The sequence below is a fragment of the Marmota flaviventris genome, chromosome 5 (genome assembly GCF_047511675.1).
Source record: "Marmota flaviventris isolate mMarFla1 chromosome 5, mMarFla1.hap1, whole genome shotgun sequence".
In the NCBI taxonomy this organism is placed as follows: domain Eukaryota; kingdom Metazoa; phylum Chordata; class Mammalia; order Rodentia; family Sciuridae; genus Marmota; species Marmota flaviventris.
The window spans coordinates 12,237,839-12,258,424 of record NC_092502.1 but is presented as its reverse complement, the minus strand read 5'-3'; the positions used below and the strand labels follow the sequence as shown (position 1 = coordinate 12,258,424).

Genomic DNA, 20,586 nt, shown 5'->3' with positions numbered 1-20,586 from the left:
ATCTCCAGGTTTTGCTTTTCAGAATCCTTGAGCTTGATCTGATTGTCAGAGATGAGGATGGGAACATCTTGGACCCTGATAACACCAGTGTCATCAGCCTGTTCCACGCACATGAAGAAGCAACTGATAAAATCACAGAACGCATCAAGGAGGAAATGGTGAGCTTTGCTAAAGAGGCTTTGGCCAGTGAGGCAGGCATTTAACACACCATAAACTTAAAATAATAGGCTAATTAACCAGACTGTGTATTATTCAAGGGGCCATCTGTCCTATGACCTGAAATGATCAGTAATCACACACACTTTATTGTGTTTTTGTACTCAGATCTGTAATTCATTCAGCATGCATCCCAAAGGTAGTTAAATGCCAGGCAAGATTCCTAATCTCTTGGAGTTTTTGAATTCTAGAAAAAAGACCAAAAAGGTAGTAAATAAATAAATGAAAAATCAATTCCAGATGGTGATACATTTCTAAAAGGCAATCAACCAGGGTTTTGTGACTCAGAGTGAATCAGGAGCTACTTTAGAAGGGCTGGTCAGGAAAGGCCTCTGTTGAGAGTAAACTCTGAACAGGAGCCTAAGGGATATGCAGGAACTGCCTGGGAAGGCCTGTGGGCTAGGCAGAGGGAGCAGCAAGTGTAAAGGTCGTGAGTCAGAACTGAGTTTTGCATGTTTGAGGAATAGAAAGCCCAATGGATGGGGCAGTGATTTGGAGAGGTGGGTGGCAGGATCTGGTCCTTGAAAGAACTGAGTTCCTGACATTAGGAGTCACTAGGCTTGGTCCTAGTATGATGACAAGGCAAGAAGACATTTCAAAGAGGGGTAAAAATATAATTTACATTTTAAATGCATGTATTATTTGAAAGCAAGTTTACTTTCATTTTTTTTAAGATATAATTTGCACATAGTAAAATTTACTCATTTTAAGCTGTACTTTAATGAATCTTAGTAATATATGCTGCTGACTCATCTTCAGCACATATAGAACACAGAAAACAACATATAGAACATTTCCATGGCCCCCAATGTTTCTTGTACTTCCTCCTCATTCTCATGAGTTTCAATGTCGGCATCCTGTGTTAGACTTCCTTCAGCTCAGCATCATGTTTTGGAGGCTCGGGTTATTGTGCATATTAATGTGTTGGCCCTTTTCATTGTCAATTGATATACTACTGACCAGTTGTGTGTGTGTGTGTATGTAATTTGTGTGTGTGTGTGTGTGTGTGTGTGTGTGTGTTTAATTGACCAATGGATAGTTTCCACTTTGGGGCTGTTGTAACTAATGCTACTAAGAACATTTGCAAACAAATCTTTGCATGAACATGTTTTCATTCTTTTTGGGTAATACTTCACAATGGGATTCCTGGACCATATGATAAGTGTATGTGCAACTTTTCAAAAAGTTTCCCAAAACAACTGTATAATTTTGCACCCCCACCCCCAGCAGCATATCAGCGTTCCAGTTGCTCTACAGTCTTTCCAACATGCAGTGTTGTCAGTTTTTCACTGCAGTTATCCTAGCTATTGTGTAGTGATAGCTTTACAGGCTTTTCATGATAATTTTAATTCTCATTTCCCTGCTGGCCCCTGAGGTTGAGCATCTCTTAATGTGCTTACTGGCCTTTTCCATTTGTATCTTCTTTTGTGAAATGACTGTTCAAATATTTTACCCATTGAAATTGGGTTGTTTGTCTCATTAATCAAAATTGTCAAATTATTTGCATGTTCTAGATATAGTTTCTTTTTTTGCAGGAGGGGGGGTGGTATCAGGGATTGAACTCAGGGGCACTGAACCACTGAGCCTCATCCCCAGTCCTATTTTGTATTTTATTAGAGACAGGGTCTCACTGAGTTACTTAGTGCCTTGCCATTGCTGACCCCAGCTTTGAACTCGCAATCCTCCTGTCTCAGCCTCCCGAGCAACTGGGATTACAGGCATGTGCCACTATGCCCAGTCTAGATACAGATTCTTTGTGAGGTGTGTTTTACAGACTTCTTCCAGTCTGTGCCTCACCTTTTCATTTTAAAATGCACCTTTCAAAGAGCAAAAGATTGTAGTTCTGATAAAGTCCATTAAGCATTTTTTTCCTTCATGAAGAAATAACTTCATGAAGAATATGGGGTCCATGATGGTGTTTCCCAGAATAGGAAGATTAAAGTCAATAGAGTCAAAGTGACTTCATCCAGACTGCAGAAATTTGACAGTAGAGCTGCATGTAGTGCTGAAATATTTAGGTTTAACCCTGACTGACTCCTAATATCCAGGACTGTTTCTGTTGTCTTAAGTGATGCTGAGCTAATATGTTCCATCTTTCTTCTTCCTTCCACCACGTAGTCAAAAGACCAGCCTGATTATGGAATGTACTCCAGGATCTCTTCTTCCCCCACCCACAGCCTCTATGTCTTTGTGAGGAACTTTGTGTGCAGAATTGGGGAAGATGCTGAACTCTTCATGTCTCTCTATGACCCCAACAAGCAAATGGTCATAAGGTAGGTGCGCTCAGCATTGCCTGACCTCTGTGTACGTGGGAGGTTGGAGTTTGGCAGAGCACCCAGCATCTCTTCTCCCCACCATCACTTGTGGAATAAATTCCCACATGGAGGAAAAGCAGCCTGAGAATGTGGAAATCATTCCTTTGGAGGGCCTGGGGGTCAGATGAAAGTGTGACTTCCCACCAGACTTCTTCCACAGTGGAGTTATAGTTACAGGGTTTTGTCAGTAGGTTTTGATGACAAGAAAACAACCAGAAATTACAAGATTTACTTGTTGTATTGGATAGAACAATACCTAGTTTTATGGGAGTTGAGAAGTGAATGATGAAATCTCCACATCCTCCTTAAGGTCTGTCCATGTGCTTAACCTCACCTTTGTGTTTTCATTCTTCTTGACCCTAGGCTGTGGACCATTCTTAAGCCTGAGTTTCACATTCACAAAATATGAGTGCTACCCTTTCTTTCTGGTTTTAATGAGAAAGCCTGTAAAGCATGGGCCTGGCACATGCGCTCCAAGAAGCAGTGGCTATTATTTTTGCTACTTTGATTAATTGCTCTTGGAATGGAGGAGGTGAGGGAACTTCTGGGTGCCTTCCTTAAGGAAGGGAAAACACCCCTGGGGATCCCCAAGGAGGAGACTGTGGAGCATTACCAGCCCCCACAGTCAGCCCCCTGACCTCTCCTGCGGTTCAGACAACCTTCCTCCTGTCCCATGCCCTGGAGTTTAGGGCCAGTGGTCACTGGTTGACATATTAAAATGGAGCTGAAGCATTATCTCTCTGTCTTCATGGGGAAAAAAATGGAGACGTGGATATCTTCCTAGCTTGGTTGTTGCCACATTGCAAGTGGCGGTGCTTTAATCAATCGCCGCTCCCCTGAAGACATCTCAGAGGCGCGGAGTCATCTAAGACGACTGAGCTGAGATCTGCAAATAATTGCATTTGGTCCTCATTACTCCCTGCCATCTGGGTGAGGAAAGGAGGACCAAGGAAGCCCAGCGTCTTGACTAGAGGCCCACATAGTTATAGATGGCAGAAGCCAAGATTTACACTCAGGTCTATCTGACTTCAAAGGCAAACCATTGTCTGTCACCAAGAAATGAGTTGCATCAAAAAGCAAAAATGGTTTTCACCAGAGCTTCAGCACCACTGGAGTAGAGAGCTATGCTTGGTGGCTCACCCAGGACCCTGAAGTTACAGGGTCAGCCCAGTACAACTGGTTTGGCTTCAGTGCATACGACACTAAGAACAAGGTTTTTTGATCCCTCAGAACCCACCGTATAGTGGCCTGTGTCAGAGATCCCTTGCGGTTCCCTGACAGTCATTCCCAAGGCTCCTGTGAGAAAGATCCTAGAAACGTTGTCAGAACCCTCCCTATCTCTTAGAAAGCACGAGGACTCCTTACCTCCACATTGACGAGGGTGCCCGGGCCACTGACCCCTCTCAGTGACCTAGCTTTGTGGAGCAAGGAGATGGCAGCTCTGTCTCTGATGCACCACCCTGGGTGACATGCCTGTTGGGGCATGTGGGAGTGATACCTCAGGAGCATCCCTTGGGGTGGAGGTGGGGTGCGAGGTGAGCAGGAGGAGCAAGAGAATGAAGAGCTATGAAAACCGAAGGAGGAGAAATGAGAGAAAGATGGGGAGAGGAGAAGGGTGGGGGGTTGGGAAACACTACATCAGTCTGACCCTGCAGAGCTGCTCACTCTCTAGGAAAGAAATCTCCACTCCTGCCTGCTCTAGTCAGGGTTTACCTGGCCCTGGCATCAGAATTAGGGCCTCCTTAGCATGCCCTGGTGTGGGCTGGAGAGAATTTTTCTGGGCCTGATCTTGTTGGGTTGAATTGAGGTGAGATTCGCAGTGGATTCCTGAAGAAATCTGGTTTGAGAAATTGAAAGTAAAGTTTTGTAGGGCAAAGCAGTAGCAGCTCGGGCATCAGGCCATGGTAATCTTTGTCCACATAGGGCCCAGGAGGGAATTGAAATGGGCCTCCTTTCCTGTGAGGAGGGCATCATCAAAGGCGGTCCCACCTGTCCTGGCGGCTTGAGCCTTCAGGTTTTATTACCCAGGTGTTCCAGGCAAGGATGGATTGGGCCAGCTCAGACCTCTAAATTGCTTTTCTTATTTATGATTGCATTTCTCCTAGAAGAAAATTGCTGGCTCCTGCTGTTTGGATGTAGCAGGCTGGGTCACTAAGGGGATGGCTACATGTGATAGAAGGTACTGGAAAATGCCTATGCATTTCAATAGGAACAGTCCATAAATAACTAGTAGGAAGGAATAATATTGATATAGGTTCATGGTTGATTTTTTTTCTTTTCTTTTCTTTCTTTTTTTTGGGGGCGGGGGATAAAATCTCCCTAGTTTGCTGTGAATTCCAAAAAATTCTTTTTTAGATTACTGAGGAATTTTTTTTTTAAAGGATGAAAAAGTTACATGTAAGTTGACGTTTTTAAACGTTGGCTAATCTGAGGCTGTGCTCATTTTTGCTACTGGTTCCATTTCCTTCTTGAACTTTACTCAACTGCCTTCATTAATCTTCCAGGGATGAGTGGAGAGAAAGTAAGATGTGAGCAGCACAAAGCTCCATAGAGGGAAGCGGCCCCCTCAGCTTTGCTGAAGTCACTTATCACGCCCTCTGGAGCTAACTTTGGGTTTAGGGTGTTATTTATTTATTTTTTTCTAATTCAAAATAATGGCATTTATTTGGCACCAAGTGTATGGTCCTGGAGGGCCTGGAAAACCTAGCCACTCCATTCAGCGAGCGGTGACCTGCTTGTTTTAAGTTAGACCCGTGCTGACTCCCTGTCTCCTTGGCATGGCTGTGCTGACACTGTGATCACACTGGGTCTGGTGACTCAAGGGGGTGAGATGGTAAGCGATTATGCATCAGTGTCAGGGGATCCCTGCCTGATGGGACTTGCTCAGTCCCTGTCCCCTCAGGAAAACCCTCAGCAGGCTCCATTATTCTTAGGGTCCAGTCTGAAGCCTTTCATGGCCTACAAGGCCTACATGGTCTGACCTCTACCTTTTGTCTTACTGCTTAACCCTTGAATCTGTTTCTTAGTTGCATCAAGCACAATTTCACATAAATAGTAGGACAAATGCATTTAAATAGTTGTTTAAGAGTATCTTGGATGGTGGCTAAGATCCTGCATGAGCCACCACAGAATGACATTCCATTCAAGGAAACACTCCTGCCTTAAAGGGATGATTGAAAAGAATTCAAATCTTTATTCAGTCTCAAAAGTGGGGAGACAGGGGAGAGCAATATATTCATAAGGTCCAGAAAAGCATGCCGAAATCGTTTTTCCTCCCATCTCTTTCTCAATAACCTCTCAGCTGCTCTTCAAAAGTATTAAGCACTTGTTCCAGAAAGTGCTCAGCAGATAGGGGAGGAAAGAGGACATGGCCACATGTGTGTCTGTCATTCTTCCCTTGCTCCTCTAAGGTCGGTTTGCCAACACAGCTGGGATCTCTCAGAGGCAAGGACCATGTCACAAACACTAGCACCTCGTCAGCTGCCAGCCTGGTGCAGGCACATAGTAGGTGCTCGTTGAATGGTTTTGACAGACGGCTGTGGAGCCCCTGCAGTAATAGGCTACCGCTCATCTTCCCACAGTGAGAACTACTTGGTACGATGGGGCAGCAGGGGCTTCCCGAAGGAGATCGAGATGCTCAACAACCTGAAGGTGGTCTTCACGGTGAGTGTACCCATCTTCTTGTCACCACATCCACCTCAGGAGGATCTGATCATGGAAGTATGGCTGATCCATTGGTCAGGAGGGGGCATGGCCTCAGTGCGGGGCTGTGTTCCCAGCTTGATGGAGGGAGTTGGAGCTGGCAGAGGCCTTCTGCACCCCGAGGAAGCCTTCAGGAGGACAGTTCTTCTCCTTCTCTCTCTCCTTCCCGCCCTGTCTCTTTCTCACTCCTGTATACACAGAGAAAAGCACACACCTCCTGATCAGTGGTGCCTGGTACTGGGCATGGTGGCTACTATTCTGACTTCCCAGTTAATTCATGGTTAACTCAGCTTCCCTTTTTCACTTTGGGCCTTTCTGAAAACCTTTCTAAAATGTGTATGAAAACCCAGCGCTTCCCTACAACATTGGCCGCCTTGGTAAATTGGATATCGTGAACATGATTAAGTCCTGGATGACTGAAAGTCTGGGGGGGCCTTGAGAGTGTCCTTCAGAACACTAGTACCCACTGGGCAAGGCTTACCTGTAGAAATGCTAAACTTTGTCATTTGGAAGATTTATTTCTAAGAATAAACTCGGCCTTTTCTGCTCTGAGCAGGGGGAAGCAATGGAAGAAAGAGGATAAATAACAGTTATAATTTCCAGCAGAGACTGCTCTCTTGTCCCTTTTTCACAGGCCATGTTAAGAGTGTGACCTCAGGACACTGAGGTTATGGGTATCATTTCCTTCGGGGAGAAGACCACCCATGGGATTTTTCACTGTGTTGCCTGCATTAGCACAAGAAATGACAGAGGCGAAGCCAGGGAGGGGTTTGGGCATTGACCAAATGGACGCGCTGGGCCGGGAGTGACCGACACGCTAGATTAACCTACCTTGCTCTATGATAATTTCCCAGTTACAGCCCATTAAGTGCAATGTCTCATGTCACCTCACGATAGATTGTGGTATAGCTGATTTATTTTGTTTGTTATTTCCTGAAAAATAGGCCAGAGGCGTGGGATAGGATCATAGGTCCTAAATGCTTAGACAGAGTTTTCTTGGCATATACAAATGTGCCTCAATTCTGTTTATTATCAGTTAGAAGGAGGAGCCTATTTGTTTTCTTGATAAATAGGAGTGTCCCGCGGGGCCTCCTGATTAAACCATGAGACAGATGCTTCATGAGAGGGAGAAGGACAGGGAATCAATCTGTTCTTCCTTTTGCAGAGAATGTATCCCTGATGTCAGTAGGAAGGAAGGGCATTGGTGTCACGTGGTGTCAATGACAATGTGGGTTGCCTTCATGGAATTCTGCCTGGGCCAGGGCTCTGATTCTCAGAACCAGAGAACTCGAGGACTCTGGTTCCATGGGCTGGTACTTCTCTCTGTTGAGATAGGGAAGTCCTCATTTTGGGAAGGAAGGTCATGGTGGTCTCATGACTTGTATTGATTCTGGGGTGATCCAGTGAGCACCTGCTAGGCATAAGCTCTCTGCTGGGTGCTGGGAGACAGTGGAGAATAAGCTGACGGAGTCCTTCCTGTCATGGTGCAATGGGTAGAGGGTGTTAGATAATAAATAAGTGAATAACGAAGCAGGAGCCATGTTGGAAAGCACTGCAGACAACATAGATAATCAGAAATGAGTGTCGAGACCATGTTTGCCTGGATGTTCCTTTCAACTGGGTGTCGTGGTGGTGCTCCCGGTAGACAAGAGCCAAGAGTTGGCAGCCATGTGCCTGGCTGGCCTCTGACTCTCCCCTCTGGATGTCAGTTCTGTCTAGTCTCCACTTTGGGGACAGATTTTCTGCTCACTGGGCTCACAGAGCTGGCATGTGGATCTGGCGGACAGTTGATGTCCCCTCTGTCTGCCTCATAAATATTCCTGGGCTGGGCCAGAGGACAGCAGCATGTGCCACCGGGTTCCTTCCCGGAGACTCAGCCCATCTGGGGTTGCTGCTAACACAGGAAACAAGAGTGGACAGTAAAAGGAATGCTAACATCGCTACTCAGATGGTGCTGAGGCTCCATCATCCTGCTTCCCCCAAACATGGGAGCTGAACTTGAGAACTTCACTTGATTGGTTCAACAAAAGTTCTTCTAAGTAGAATGGATTGGGAGACACTGCAGATTGGAGCCCAGTTCTCAGTAAGGATCACTCACTTACACACCCTCCAGAGGAGAATCTGCGTTCGAGCATTCTGGGCTAAGCTAAGATTCTCCAGGGCCAGGGGGTCACTGATGAAGCAGCTTTTAGAGATATGGCGTCTTCCTTTGAGCAAGTCACAATCTTTACAGAGATCAGGTGGATGGGGCTTCTGTAGAGACGTTACCGGTCTATCTCGTGTATTGGTCAGCTAGGGATGCCACAACCAAGTACCACGGATTGCTTGGACCAAGCAACAGAGATGCATCTCCTCACAGTTCTGGAGGCTGACGTCTGAGGTCAAGGTGTCTACAAGGTTGGCTTGTCACCAGCTTCTGGCCTCACCTTGTGGATGTGACCTCCCCCTGTGTCTTCACATGCTCCCCCCTCGGTGTGTCTGTGTCCTGATCTCTTATAAGGACACCACTCATGTTGGATAGGGACGCATCCTATTGACCTCATTTTAACTTGTTACCTCCATAAAGATCTGTCACCAAACGTAGCCAAACTGCAGGGCAGGGCCATAGACCAGAAACCCCGACTGGAGGACAGGACATCAACATATGGATTTTGGTGTTGGGGAGGGGACACAATTCAGTCCACCCCATCTGGAGCCCTTCAGGTTCCAGGGCCTTGGTGGCTCTAAGATGGCTCTGAAAGATCAACCTAGATACTGTAGAAATAGGAATGATCCCAGGGGGAGGAGAGAAGTAATTAAGGATGGAGGACATTACGAAGGAATCAGGGTTTTAAGGATGGGAAGGCTTTGGATGTGCAGAAGAATAAGAGGCGAGTGTTTGAGGTGGGAGGGAGGGGAGGGTCAGGAAGAAAGAAAGACCCGGGGTTGAAAGCGAGCCTCCTGCGTCTGTGGTGCAATAAAGAAATCTTTGTGACAAAAATAGAGTCTGATTTTCAGAGAATGGTGAGGGACCAGTTGGCAAGGACAGCTGGATATATTATGTCTAGGACCTTTCATGTCAACTAGGAAAGATTAGCACTGCTAATAGGGTAGGAAATAGCACACTGTTAACGATGAGGGGAGAGAAGTAGAAGAAGAAATGCGGCTTCTGAAGACAAGTTGTAGGTCCTCTCAGGATGGCTGGGAGGAAGGAGTCAGGCAGGCCAGAGCAGAGGCCCTTCCGCCATTTGGATGTGATGTAATTGGGATCTTCAACCCAGGTGGCACAGGGCATGGTGGGGTGCAAACGATAAGGGGGGTATCAGTCCCATGCGGCTCCTCTTTCCCCTTACCCCTCTCCCTTCTGAGCTTGCAGAAGGAGAAGCAGGTGTCCACCCTCCAGCTGGTGAAGGACAGCCCTTGCAGGAGTTGGGGTTCTCCAGAGAAAAAGAGCCAGTGGGTTTGCTGTTGGACATCTGCAGGGCAGGGCGGTAGACCAGAACCCGACGGGATTTCTAAACTACTGTCTTGAGGCAGAATTCCTCCTTCTCTGGGAAACCATCACAGCAACACCTAGACCCGAGTTTGGCCAGTCAGCTACACACCATAGCTCAGCCAACTTGGCACATAGTATGCAACCACACAGCCCCGCACAGGAAGATGCAGACCATATGTGGGACTTGCCTTTCCCCCTCCTCTGCCCCACCCCCTTCTCTCACACCAGACACGCAGGAGGATGGGATGGCTGCTCTACCCGGGCCCTGGCTTGGATAGAAGCAGATGTCTTGTCCCCCATGCACATGCCCACTTTGAGAATTAACTCAAAGTGGGAGAAACGTGCTCTCCTGTGAGGGCTGAGGGTTCTCTGCTCTGAGGCCAGCAGTGTGTCTTGTTCCTTCCCGAGAGGATCCTAGGCCAGGATCCCAAAGAACACTGAAGCCTTCAGATTTAGTCGGGCAGTTGGATGCAGAGACCCTCGGGGGGGTCCCTCTGGCGTGCCTCCATGATGGTGAGGGAGCTGTGTGGGAGTCAGTGTGTCTGTGGTCTCTGGAGAAGCCGTGACTGGGCTGAAAGCCCAGTGTCTTCAAGGACTAAGGTCATGGCCTTAGGGAAACCCTATTTTTCTTTGTGTCTCAGTGTCCCCATCTGTGAAATGGGATGCAAAAATAGTATGTATTCCAGAGAGCTCTTAGGGACCAAATAATGACATAGTGGACACTTGGCACAATGCAGAGCACATTAGTGGAGCTCACCAGTCCAGCTTTCCTCCTTCTAAACACACAGCTAAGCACAATTTCCTGCCTCCTTGGAGGCAGGTGTGGCCACATACCTTGCTGTGGCCAATGAACTGTGAGCACAAATGATGATGTGCATTTCTTCTGGGTGGAAGTTTTAATAACCAGTGAGTTATTTGATACTGTGTTGGGTTTTCATTGCTATGACAAAATACCTGACAAAAAAATGAACTTAGAGGTGTAAAGGTTTATTTGCCTCATGGTTTCTGGGCCTGTGATGAAACAGAATATCAGGTGGAAGGATGTGGCAGACCACAGCTCCTCACCTTCTGGCAGCTGAGAAGCAGAGAGAGAGAGAGAGAGAGAGAGAGAGAGAGAGTCAGTCCCTGAAAGCATACTCCTAGGGACCCACTCCTTTCAACCCAGTCCCACCTCCTACAGTTTCCACCCCCTCCCATAGTCCACTCAGATCACGAAAGCATTAATAGATTGATGCGGTCAGTTTTCTCATGGTCCAATTACTTCCCCCCAAACCCCACCTCTAAGGACTGCTGCATTGAGGACCAGCCTTCAACACATGAGTCTTTGGGGGACATTCTAGACCCAAGCTATGACAGCTATGTTCCCTTTTCCTACTCTGGGAACATTTGAAGCAGCTGTGCCAGGGTAGTGCCATCAGGCAGGGCCCATAGTGAGGGAGGGAGCAGAGCTCTGGCCGTGGGCATGGGACCTGCAGCCTGCATCTGAAAGCAGCGTCTTCTGTGTTGCAGGCTCTGAGACAGACAGGGGCCATTCAGTGACACCACAGCCCAACCCGTGTATGAGTTTGAGGTGTCCAGTCAATGGTGGCTCTCTTTTACTGCCCCTTTCTTTTGCCTTCTCTCCCAGAGATGCTGACCAAGGATGAGAATGATGGAGTCCTTGGTAGCAAAAGCCACTTCTGCAGGGGTCATCTGCCTCTATAACCACTGTCACTCCTTCGCCCTTCTCTCCTTCTACCAGTTTGAAGTGGAACACTTGGGTTGGAGCACAGAGTCCGGTCCCTCAGTGTTCTTTCCAAGCCTCACCTGACTTCTGTGCAGTGGGTGTAATGTCTTGTTTCCTACCTTTTCCAGGACGAAATGCAGGCTTGGCCCAGGTACACCAAGTGTCACAGCATCCCTCAGAAATGTCATAGTAAGTTTGCTCATCTCCTTGTCCCCAGTCAGCTCATGACATGTGTACTTCTCCTTTCCCTTCTTTCCAGGACCTTGGGAACAAAGACCTCAACAGGGATAAGATTTACTTGATTTGCCAAATAGTCCGTGTTGGGAAGATGGATCTTAAGGACACTAATGCCAAGAAGTGCACGCAGGGACTGAGGAGACCCTTCGGGGTGGCAGGTACTGACACTCCATACCACTGACTTTCACTGGCGTGCCCGTCTTCATGGTTGAATTTTAAAGACTATTTCTTTACGCCCTTCCCCTGCCTCACCCCATCCCCCCACACGACATATGCCAGACATATGTCTTAATAGCTAGGCTTTTGGTGACTAACAGAAATACGCTTTTGGTGACTAAGCCTGGATTCACATTGAGCGCCGTGAGTAATGGATCCAGGGTCTGGGGTTGAGTGTTGGGAGTCAGGTGCCATCAGAGCAGTCGGCGCCTTCGCGCCCCAGGGCTGCGGAAAAGGAAGAACGTGCGGGAGAGATCTGATTACCAGGAGCAATTCCTTCTAAAAAATATCCAGCACAGGAAATGCAGTTACACGGAATGAGTCACCCACCTCGGGTCTGAATTCCACCGGGACCTGGTGAGTGGGCGGGACCTGATGTCCCGCAGAGGCTGCCTACAAAGCAGCTGTCCCGGGTTTCAGGGCACCAACGTTCTTGTCCCACTATTTGGCTATTACTTGCACTATTATTTACCTAATATATTTCCTTTTAATTAACCCACTTTATTGAAACTAAAATACATTTATCTTAAATGATAGTTTAAATACCTGGGACATGGCAATTTGATATGCCACTTTTATTCTTTTTATTGAAATATAAATTTTTAATCACGTACCATTAATAATCCCTGTGTACCCTATCTGAACTCACTTCGGGAGGCCCCATCTTCTGCAATCACAAATCCACCGGCTTTCCAGCTCGTTCCCTGGTGCTCCTTGTGTAGTATTGGAGTGGAATAGCCTAATGAGCTAACTGGATTTTTAGCCTGCATTGACACTCGCTGGCCCGTCAAGTGACCTGGGGCCTTGGTTTTCCCCAGGGCCTTAGTTTCCCTGTGTGTAAAAATGAGGGTCTCGGACCTGGAGGCTCCATGGAAGCCCCTCCTGCTCTTCAATGCCCTGGTGCCGTATGCAGACGCTCCTCCCAGCACAATGGTCCTGCAAAGGCAAGGAGGGTCCCCTTCGTGTGTGGTGTAAGAAGCTTCAGAGGCCCAAGACGCCTCTGGAATTGCAGGGTTCAAGGATTCTACAGTCAGGTTTCTGTGCATATGAAAAATGTTTATGAAGCAGGTGCATATTTCACTGGATTATCAAATTCTGCAGGAAGTCTCTGTACTTGGGTTCGGTAGGCACAGTAGCTATTAAATGTATGTGTCAAATGCCAAGCTAATTGCTCAACCCCATAGCCGTGTCCCTGACTGCTTCCTGTGGCCTCTGCTAAACTGCTTTGCCCAGAGGCGTCTACACGGGTGCTGTGTGCTCAGAGTTGGCTGTCCACGGGCTGTGACTTGCTGGGCTGCTTGCCCCTTTAGGCTTTCCCAATCCCAGGCTCCCCCCTACCTCCTGTCTGACAATTTGATCCCATTGCTGTCCCTTCCTCAGATCAAGGAGGGAGTTGAACCATCAGCTCATCTCTCTTCTCTTTCTAGTTATGGACATAACAGACATCATCAAAGGGAAATCAGAGAGTGATGAAGAAAAGCAGCACTTCATCCCGTTTCACCCGTAAGCAATGGCCCGTGCCTTCCTAGATCCTTCTACCATACCCTTCCTCCTGGAGGGCCACTCCAGTGCAGGGGGGGACCCCTGGCTAGAAATAGAGCAGTCAGGCTGGGCCTCCCCAGAGGAGGGCAGGGTGATCCATGCCAAGCTCCTCAAAACCCACCAGCTGTTACTCAACAGACTCTTCCTAAAGCCTGGCACAGCCCTGTGCCAGGCAAGGGGGATGGAGTGATGGGCAAGAGCAACACGGCCCTGTCTTTGTGGAGCTTGTCCTTTAGATGGCAATTAAATAGATAATCAGAAACAGATTCGTGCATTCATTACAAGCATAACTGGGACGCATCTGCATTCTGGGAACCTGTATTGAGGAATCTCCTCCTGGTTCTTGGCAACTTGTATTGAGGAGTCCTGTCCCGGTTCTCATGGGTGATACATCCATGACTTGAGGGAGGACAGTGAGGAAGGTAAATGTCCTTCTGTGCTCTAAAAGCTCTTGGAGAAAGCAGGAGAGTGTTGTCAGTACTCAGTCACCCCCAAGACTGTCCGTGTACCAAGGCCAGTGGCTCTGGGGAAGGAGTGTGACTGGGACCTCGTGGGAGCGACGGAAGCCTTAGCCCACCTGTGGAGCAGTGTTTGGGTTGAGGGCTTGGGGATCCTTTCTTTTTATGAGTCTTCCTAGGGATAAAAATGACCTCTACTTAGAACATTGAAATTCCACAACTTCAGAGCGTTTTGTGAGTGTGTGAAAGGAGCCCTGTGCTTCCTGATGGCCCATGCGCACCCTGGGTGAACCTCTAGGCTGGCTTTCCAGCCATGGCACAGGGAAGGCTGGGCAACTCCCTGGGGCACCTTGGACAGAGGTTGGATGTGCCCTGAGGGCTCCATGTGCTCACTGTGCTCCCTTCCTCCCCAGGGTCACGGCTGAGAACGACTTCCTTCACAGCCTCCTGGGCAAGGTCACAGCCTCCAAAGGAGACAGCGGAGGACAAGGTAAGGTGCCAAGATACTGAGCAGTGGAGCCCACCCCACACCACCCAGAAACCTAATTCCCAAGGAGACAGAGCAAAACCCAGACCCTGGGGAGCTCAGGCTTCCTTCCAGATGGGCCACTGGGAGCACTAGGTCTGTGGGGAGGGGAGCACCAGGTCTGTAGGGAGGGGAGCATCTCCTGAAGCAAAAGAGAGGCACGTCCTAGTGCCCAGACAAGGAGAGGAATTGGTCGGTCCATTCTCTCCAGTGTGTCAGGCACTTTTGTGGTGACCTGGTTTCATCCCACCTTACTCAAGTCCCGTGAGGTGGGCCCAGAGTCCAGGGTTGGGTCACTGCATTTGGGGTTCTATGTCTGCTTCCAGTGGTCTCCAGAAAGGACTGATGGCGGAGTGGGGTGGGGGCCGACTGAGAGAATGCCTTGCAGAAGCTCACCCTCCCTTCTAGGCCTCTGGGTAACCATGAAGATGCTGGTGGGTGACATCATCCAAATCCGCAAGGACTATCCACACCTGGTGGACAGGACAACTGTGGTGGCCAGGAAGCTGGGCTTCCCAGAGATCATCATGCCAGGTGGGACCTTCCTCTCCCTAGGACAAGCTCTCGGGTCCATTTTATTTTATTTTTAAAGAGTCTACTCTTTCCTTTTTTTTTTTTTTTTACTGTTTTTCTTTTTCTCTCCCCGAAAGTAAACCACTAAAAACAACCTCTATGCATCCATGAAATGAACACAAACACATAAGTACAAACACATGCGCTTTTCTTCTCCCACAAGTGGGCTCTCACTTCATATATACGATGTACCCTTACTTAATACGCTTTTTATAGTGTTCTGCAACTTGCTTTATCACTCAATAATTTATCACGGGCATCACTTCTATTTTACTACATGTAGAACACTCTTTCTGGGGGGAATATTGTCATTCTCTTAAATTTTTAAACCTTTTATTGCCAAAGGAATCCATGCTCACCATAAAATATTCAAGTGGCCCCGTAAAGGTCTAGAGTGAAATGTTATGAGCTCCCCCATGTCTTTGTCTTTAGACGTAACCACGACTATTAATTTTTTTCCAAATGTGCCTGTAATTTCAAAAGGCGAGATCGTGTAATAACACTCTTTTGAAACGTCCCTTTTGGTCTTGAGCGCGAGGCTTGGTCTTCCGCCCGCCATCCCTCTCCCTGTCTCACCTTCTTCCCCAGTTGAGTGCTGGTCCACGGGGTCTGGATGGGATTTATTTGATCTCTGTAATGAGATCTCAGCTCCTTGTGGGTTCCCTTGCAGAATGTTTTATTCTGATTGCCCCTCCTTCCTGAAAATCCTGTGTCCGTGGTCCTGGGGTACAGGAAAGCCACTCTCTTCTGGATGGGTCTATTCCTTGGTTTTTCCTGGGCCCTGATCAGTTCAGTTGAAGCTTTACTTGGCCTTCCCAGAAGGTGTCACTAGAGGATGGAAAGCAAGGGATCTTCAGGTGGAGGAAAACATGGCCACTTTTTGACCATGCTATCCCTTTTTTGGGATGGATGTCCTAGCGTCCCTCCATCCCTGCGCTCCCCACTTCTGCATTCTCCCGGCAGGTAAAAATGCCTTTCCCCAGCAGTTCTGATTTAACATCCTAAATAGCGGCTGCCTCCCCTCCAGCTCTCCTCAGAAGCCTGTCTAACTCTTTCTCCTCTCTCCCTCCGCCTCAGGGGATGTCAGGAACGACATCTACATTACTCTCTTACAAGGTGACTTTGACAAGTACAACAAGACCACGCAGAGGAATGTGGAAGTGATCATGTGTGTGTGTGCCGAGGACGGCAAAACACTGCCTGTAAGGGCTCAGCCACGCTGGCTCTGGGGGCCGGGGCCTGGGGGCGAGGGGAGTGGGGATGGGGTCGGGGAGCGGGTCTGGTCATAAAGATTCGCTTCTCCTCTCCCAGATTTGGCTCCCTCAATGCCAGGTGCCTTTGGGGTGGCTCTGAGTGATGTGGGCTACACCTTCGGAGCCTGGTTAACGTGGTGTCACACAGTGAGACCTCATGTCGTCACTCCTTGGTGCCTAGGCAGTTTTTCAATGCCTGTTTCTTATCCTTTATGACCCCTTCTTCTTCTTTTTATTTTTGCTTGGCCTCTGCTTATAGGTTAGCCTTTTGCAGCTAAAATGTTGTTCTTGTTGAAACCCAAGCTGGTTTATTCAGGCAAAATCCATAGTAAGAAAGAGGATCAATACAGAGCCTTGGGCTGGTGTGAGGCTCAGATGTCCTCAAAGCAGACATTCCTGACACTTAATCCAGCTCCCCAGCACTCAGCCAGGAATCCGGGTGGAAAGCCTATTCACAAATTGGTCTCCAGAGAGCTCGCAGAGCCTACTCAAGGATGCGAAGCACATGGCTATATTTATCCAGCATATGTCCCGGACAATATTTGTCGTGTGTGTTTACATTTATTTACTTATATTTCCTGTAGTTGTGTCCAGTGTGTAGGAGGGTTTTTGCTTCTCAATTCCTCCTCTTGGAATACTTAGCCGAAAATAAGATCAATTCTCAGTAGAAGTTTCAGTGCAGGAAAAGCTTCCTCCAGAGCCACTGTAGGGGATCCCACGGCCCAGGCAAGCAGGGCACTGATCAGAGAGGGGCACAAGGGCTAATAGCCATCGGCTCCAGCCTTGGGGCCTCAGCTCAGGCCTGGTATTGTCACCCTCTCCCTCAGAATGTCTGGTGTCCCCAGGAGAACTCCCCTCTGCCAGGCTCTGCCATACTGAGATGCCTTTCCACCCCATTACCCTGCCTTTGAGAGATGGGACTGAAACCTTCCTGAGTACAACTCCTCCTCCAAGGTCATCAAGTTAGCAGGTGGCAGAGATGGGGTTTGATTCCAGGTTCCAGGTCTCCTCATCACGTCACTAGAGGGCCTACACATGTTTTTAAAATGCTCCCAGTTACTTCTCATTTGAAAAGTGAGGCTGATAACTCTTCTGCCAATTCTGGGATGATTCAGACTTGTTTTATAATTGTGAAGAAATCCCTGCTGGTGCCTTTTCGTTCACAAAACCACCCTCATTAATTAATATCTTCTTGAGCAAAATCCCCGCATTTACCTCATCCTCTTATTGTCGGATGGTGAGACTTTTCTGAAAAACAGAATAAGTGAGAAACACTTGGCTGAGAGGAACACAAAAGAAGAGCAGAGGGTTTTTATCTGAAAGGAGAAATTGCATTTCAGGAATGTATAGACAGTTGCTTTGAAGTTATTTTTATCCAGCTATCTGGAGAACTTTTTAACCTCAGCCTCATTTTTAAAACATGGATATGCCGGCCTTGCATGTTGCCGAAGGACAAATTAAAGGGAACAGGTAACAGGCAGGCGAGGTGGCTTTCTTATCTCACGACGGAACCATTTTTACCTCCACCTTTGCGTCTTTCACATCACACCCTGGCCGCTTAGATGCAGTTATCAAAGACGAATACATAAGCAGGACTTCAGGGGCTGAAATGCAAAGGTAACCGTGGGCCATGGAGATAATTTGCATTTTCACCTGTTGGGGAAGTTATGGGGAAGTGCAGTTGACCAGCTATTGAAAATGGCTAAGGAAGCCGGCGGGAGGCTTTTCTTTCCCTATTTGCAGAAATAAATATTACTGTCTAATTAAGTGTCACACAGCACACTCAAAAGCTCCTGCTTTATTTGGTGGGTTCCTGTGGGAACAGTCCCTGAAGGGAAGTATCGATTTCCTCTCTTGTTCCAGGTGCTGTCTTTGGCAGATTAGGGCCAGCCAGCGGAAAGGGTTAGGCTGCCCTTGGCTCACTTTGGGTCCTCAGGTCCTTGCTTAGGTGGGGCTGTAGCAGAGAAGCTCATGAGCTATAGTAAATATGGATAACAGGAAGGGAGGGTAACCTTGAGAGAAGGCAGGCCAAGCCAGGCAGCCCTGGGAGGGAACTCAGAAAGACAAACCAGCCTGAAGCAGGTTTCTAGAGGAGCCCAGAAGCCCAGATGCTGCCCGGCCCAGAAACCTCTGTTTTTCTGAGGCCATCCAGCTTAAGGTATTGGAGGTAGGGACTAGAAACAGTGTGACCTGGTGCTCAAGATCATGACCTCTGGGGCCAGGCCACCAGGTGCAAGGCCTAGTACAGCCTGGATCAGTAAAACAACTCTGAACTAGTTCCATGACCTCTCCAAGTCTGAGAGTCTACCCAAAACTGGGATGGGCAAAGACACCTCACCCTTGTGAATATCAGATGAGTTGACCACATCGTGGGTGTTTGCTGAATCCACTCATTATTATTAGAAAAGTGTCATATGCTTCAGACCTGATTCCCACCTGCAAATGCTGGTTGACATCTCCCACGACGTGGCACACCCTTGGTCAAGTGCATTCGCAGCCGTGGCGCATCTGCCTTGGGTAATGCCTGTGGAGTGACAGGAGCCTGGTGTCCCTCCTCTGTGGTGTCTCTGCCAAGGCCACGTCAGCATCACAGCCCCCCAACTTCAGGATTCTCCCTCAGGTTTTCCACTGACCTGGAGTTCCTGCACCAGCTAGGGGCTCTCGGAGGGTGGGCAGTGTGGACTGTGGCCAAAGTCTCACTTGAGATTTATATGAATCTACATCCTTCCTAGAGCTAGGCTGTGTACTGGCTGGCTGCCTCTCTCTCTCTCTCTCTCTCTCTCTCTCTCTCTCTCTCTCTCTCTCTCTCTCTCTCCCCACCAGCCTCCAGTTTGAGCTTTGGAGTGCTGAGGTAGAGGCCAATGTCTTTGGCTTTTCTCTGTATAAAGCTGAGAATTTTTTTTTTTTTTTAGCCATAGGAAATAAACTTTTTTTATCATCAGGATAGTTTTGTGACATTCAGTTGCCTGCCATAGTGCAGTTTTATTTTCACCTGAGATATATGTGTGTTTTCAGACTTTATAAGCTATGTGGGATTCATGGAAGCAACAGAGACGATAAGCCCATAAATGTCACCAGATATGAATATTTGCAGGTAGAAAGAGTGTAGGTTGTTATAGAAGGAACACTGGACAAGGATCTAGAGGACCTGCCACTTTTTTGGTCAAGTGAATCAGCCTCCCAGGGCTTCAGTTTGCCCACCTATGCAATGGGTTCGCATTAAGGACTTAGCATGAGGCTGGATGCCAAGTGGCCAGCAAACCTTTGGAAGCATGTTTCAGCTCATTGCCTCAAATAGTTCTGGAACTCAGCTCACCCTTTTCCTATCCATTGGACACCGAGAACTTTTCAGTGAGATGGACAGATTTTCCTTCCCAATGTAGCTTGGTTTCCAGGGGCCACAGAGGACCTTCCTGTGGCCAACTCTGATGACTCAACACACTGAGGGGTCAAGGATTTATTGCAGAAACTGAAGGAATCTGATGAAAGGTGTAGACTCTTCCAGGAGCACCTGCCTTGCAATTATAGGGGCTAGTGCTTCAAAACTAGACCTTAGGCTCCTAAAAGTCTGGGGATTTGAAGTGAAAAATTGATCAGCTAGTATGAAAACCACCCTAGGCCCCTTCTGGGTCATACTAGCTTGATCTTGTGTTGGGACCCAAACTGATGGAATGAAGAGAGAGAGAGAGAGAGAGAGAGAGAGAGAGAGAGAGAGAGAGAGAGAGAGAGAGAATGAATTAGGGATTTGCTTATACTATCTGAAAATAATTCCTTGTTACTTTCTGAGACTTTGAGGGTGATTTCTTTTTTTTAAATTTTATTTATTTATTGATATGTGGTGCTGAGCATCGAACCCATTGCCTCACACATGCCAGGCGAGCACTCTGCCACTGAGCCATGACCCCAGCTCTCTGAGGGTGATTTCTATGGCAAAGAATAAATATCCTACATAGGTCAGAGTGCTCTGCTTGCTCTCTGCTCAGAATGCCTTTCCCATGTTTCTGCTCAAAGCCAACTCAGACTCTTTCTTAAAGATGCTTACCTATCACCAGGCATGGAGGTGCATGCCTGTAATTCCAGTAGCTCAGGAGGCTGAGGCAGGAGTATAGTAAGTTTAAAGCCAGCCTCAGCCCTAAGCAACTCAGTGAGACCCTGTCTCAAAAAATAAAAAAGGGCTGGGGATGTGGCTCAGTAGTCAAGTGCCCCTGGGTTCAATCCCTGCTACCAAAAAAAAAAAAAGTTGCTTAAGTGTCATCACCTCTAAGGGGACTTCCCTGAGTTCAGTCTATGTGTGCCTGTCATCACATGGAACTAGTCAGGACCGGGGAGCTCATGTGTCTGACCGTC

At 47.9% G+C, this 20,586-nt stretch overlaps 1 protein-coding gene across 3 annotated transcripts in view; it reads left to right on the top strand.

Moving 5' to 3' along the window:
- The window catches only part of Dock2 (dedicator of cytokinesis 2), a 400,432-nt gene that overhangs the window by 33,990 nt on the left and 345,856 nt on the right, over positions 1-20,586 (top strand). For all 3 annotated transcript variants that reach the window (XM_027938544.3, XM_071611997.1, XM_034636841.2), the window contains exons 7-14: positions 23-158; positions 2,335-2,489; positions 6,113-6,194; positions 11,694-11,829; positions 13,315-13,390; positions 14,301-14,377; positions 14,822-14,947; positions 16,064-16,188. In XM_027938544.3, coding sequence (XP_027794345.1) covers positions 23-158; positions 2,335-2,489; positions 6,113-6,194; positions 11,694-11,829; positions 13,315-13,390; positions 14,301-14,377; positions 14,822-14,947; positions 16,064-16,188 — 913 coding nt within the window. The remainder of the gene's footprint in view (positions 1-22; positions 159-2,334; positions 2,490-6,112; positions 6,195-11,693; positions 11,830-13,314; positions 13,391-14,300; positions 14,378-14,821; positions 14,948-16,063; positions 16,189-20,586) is intronic.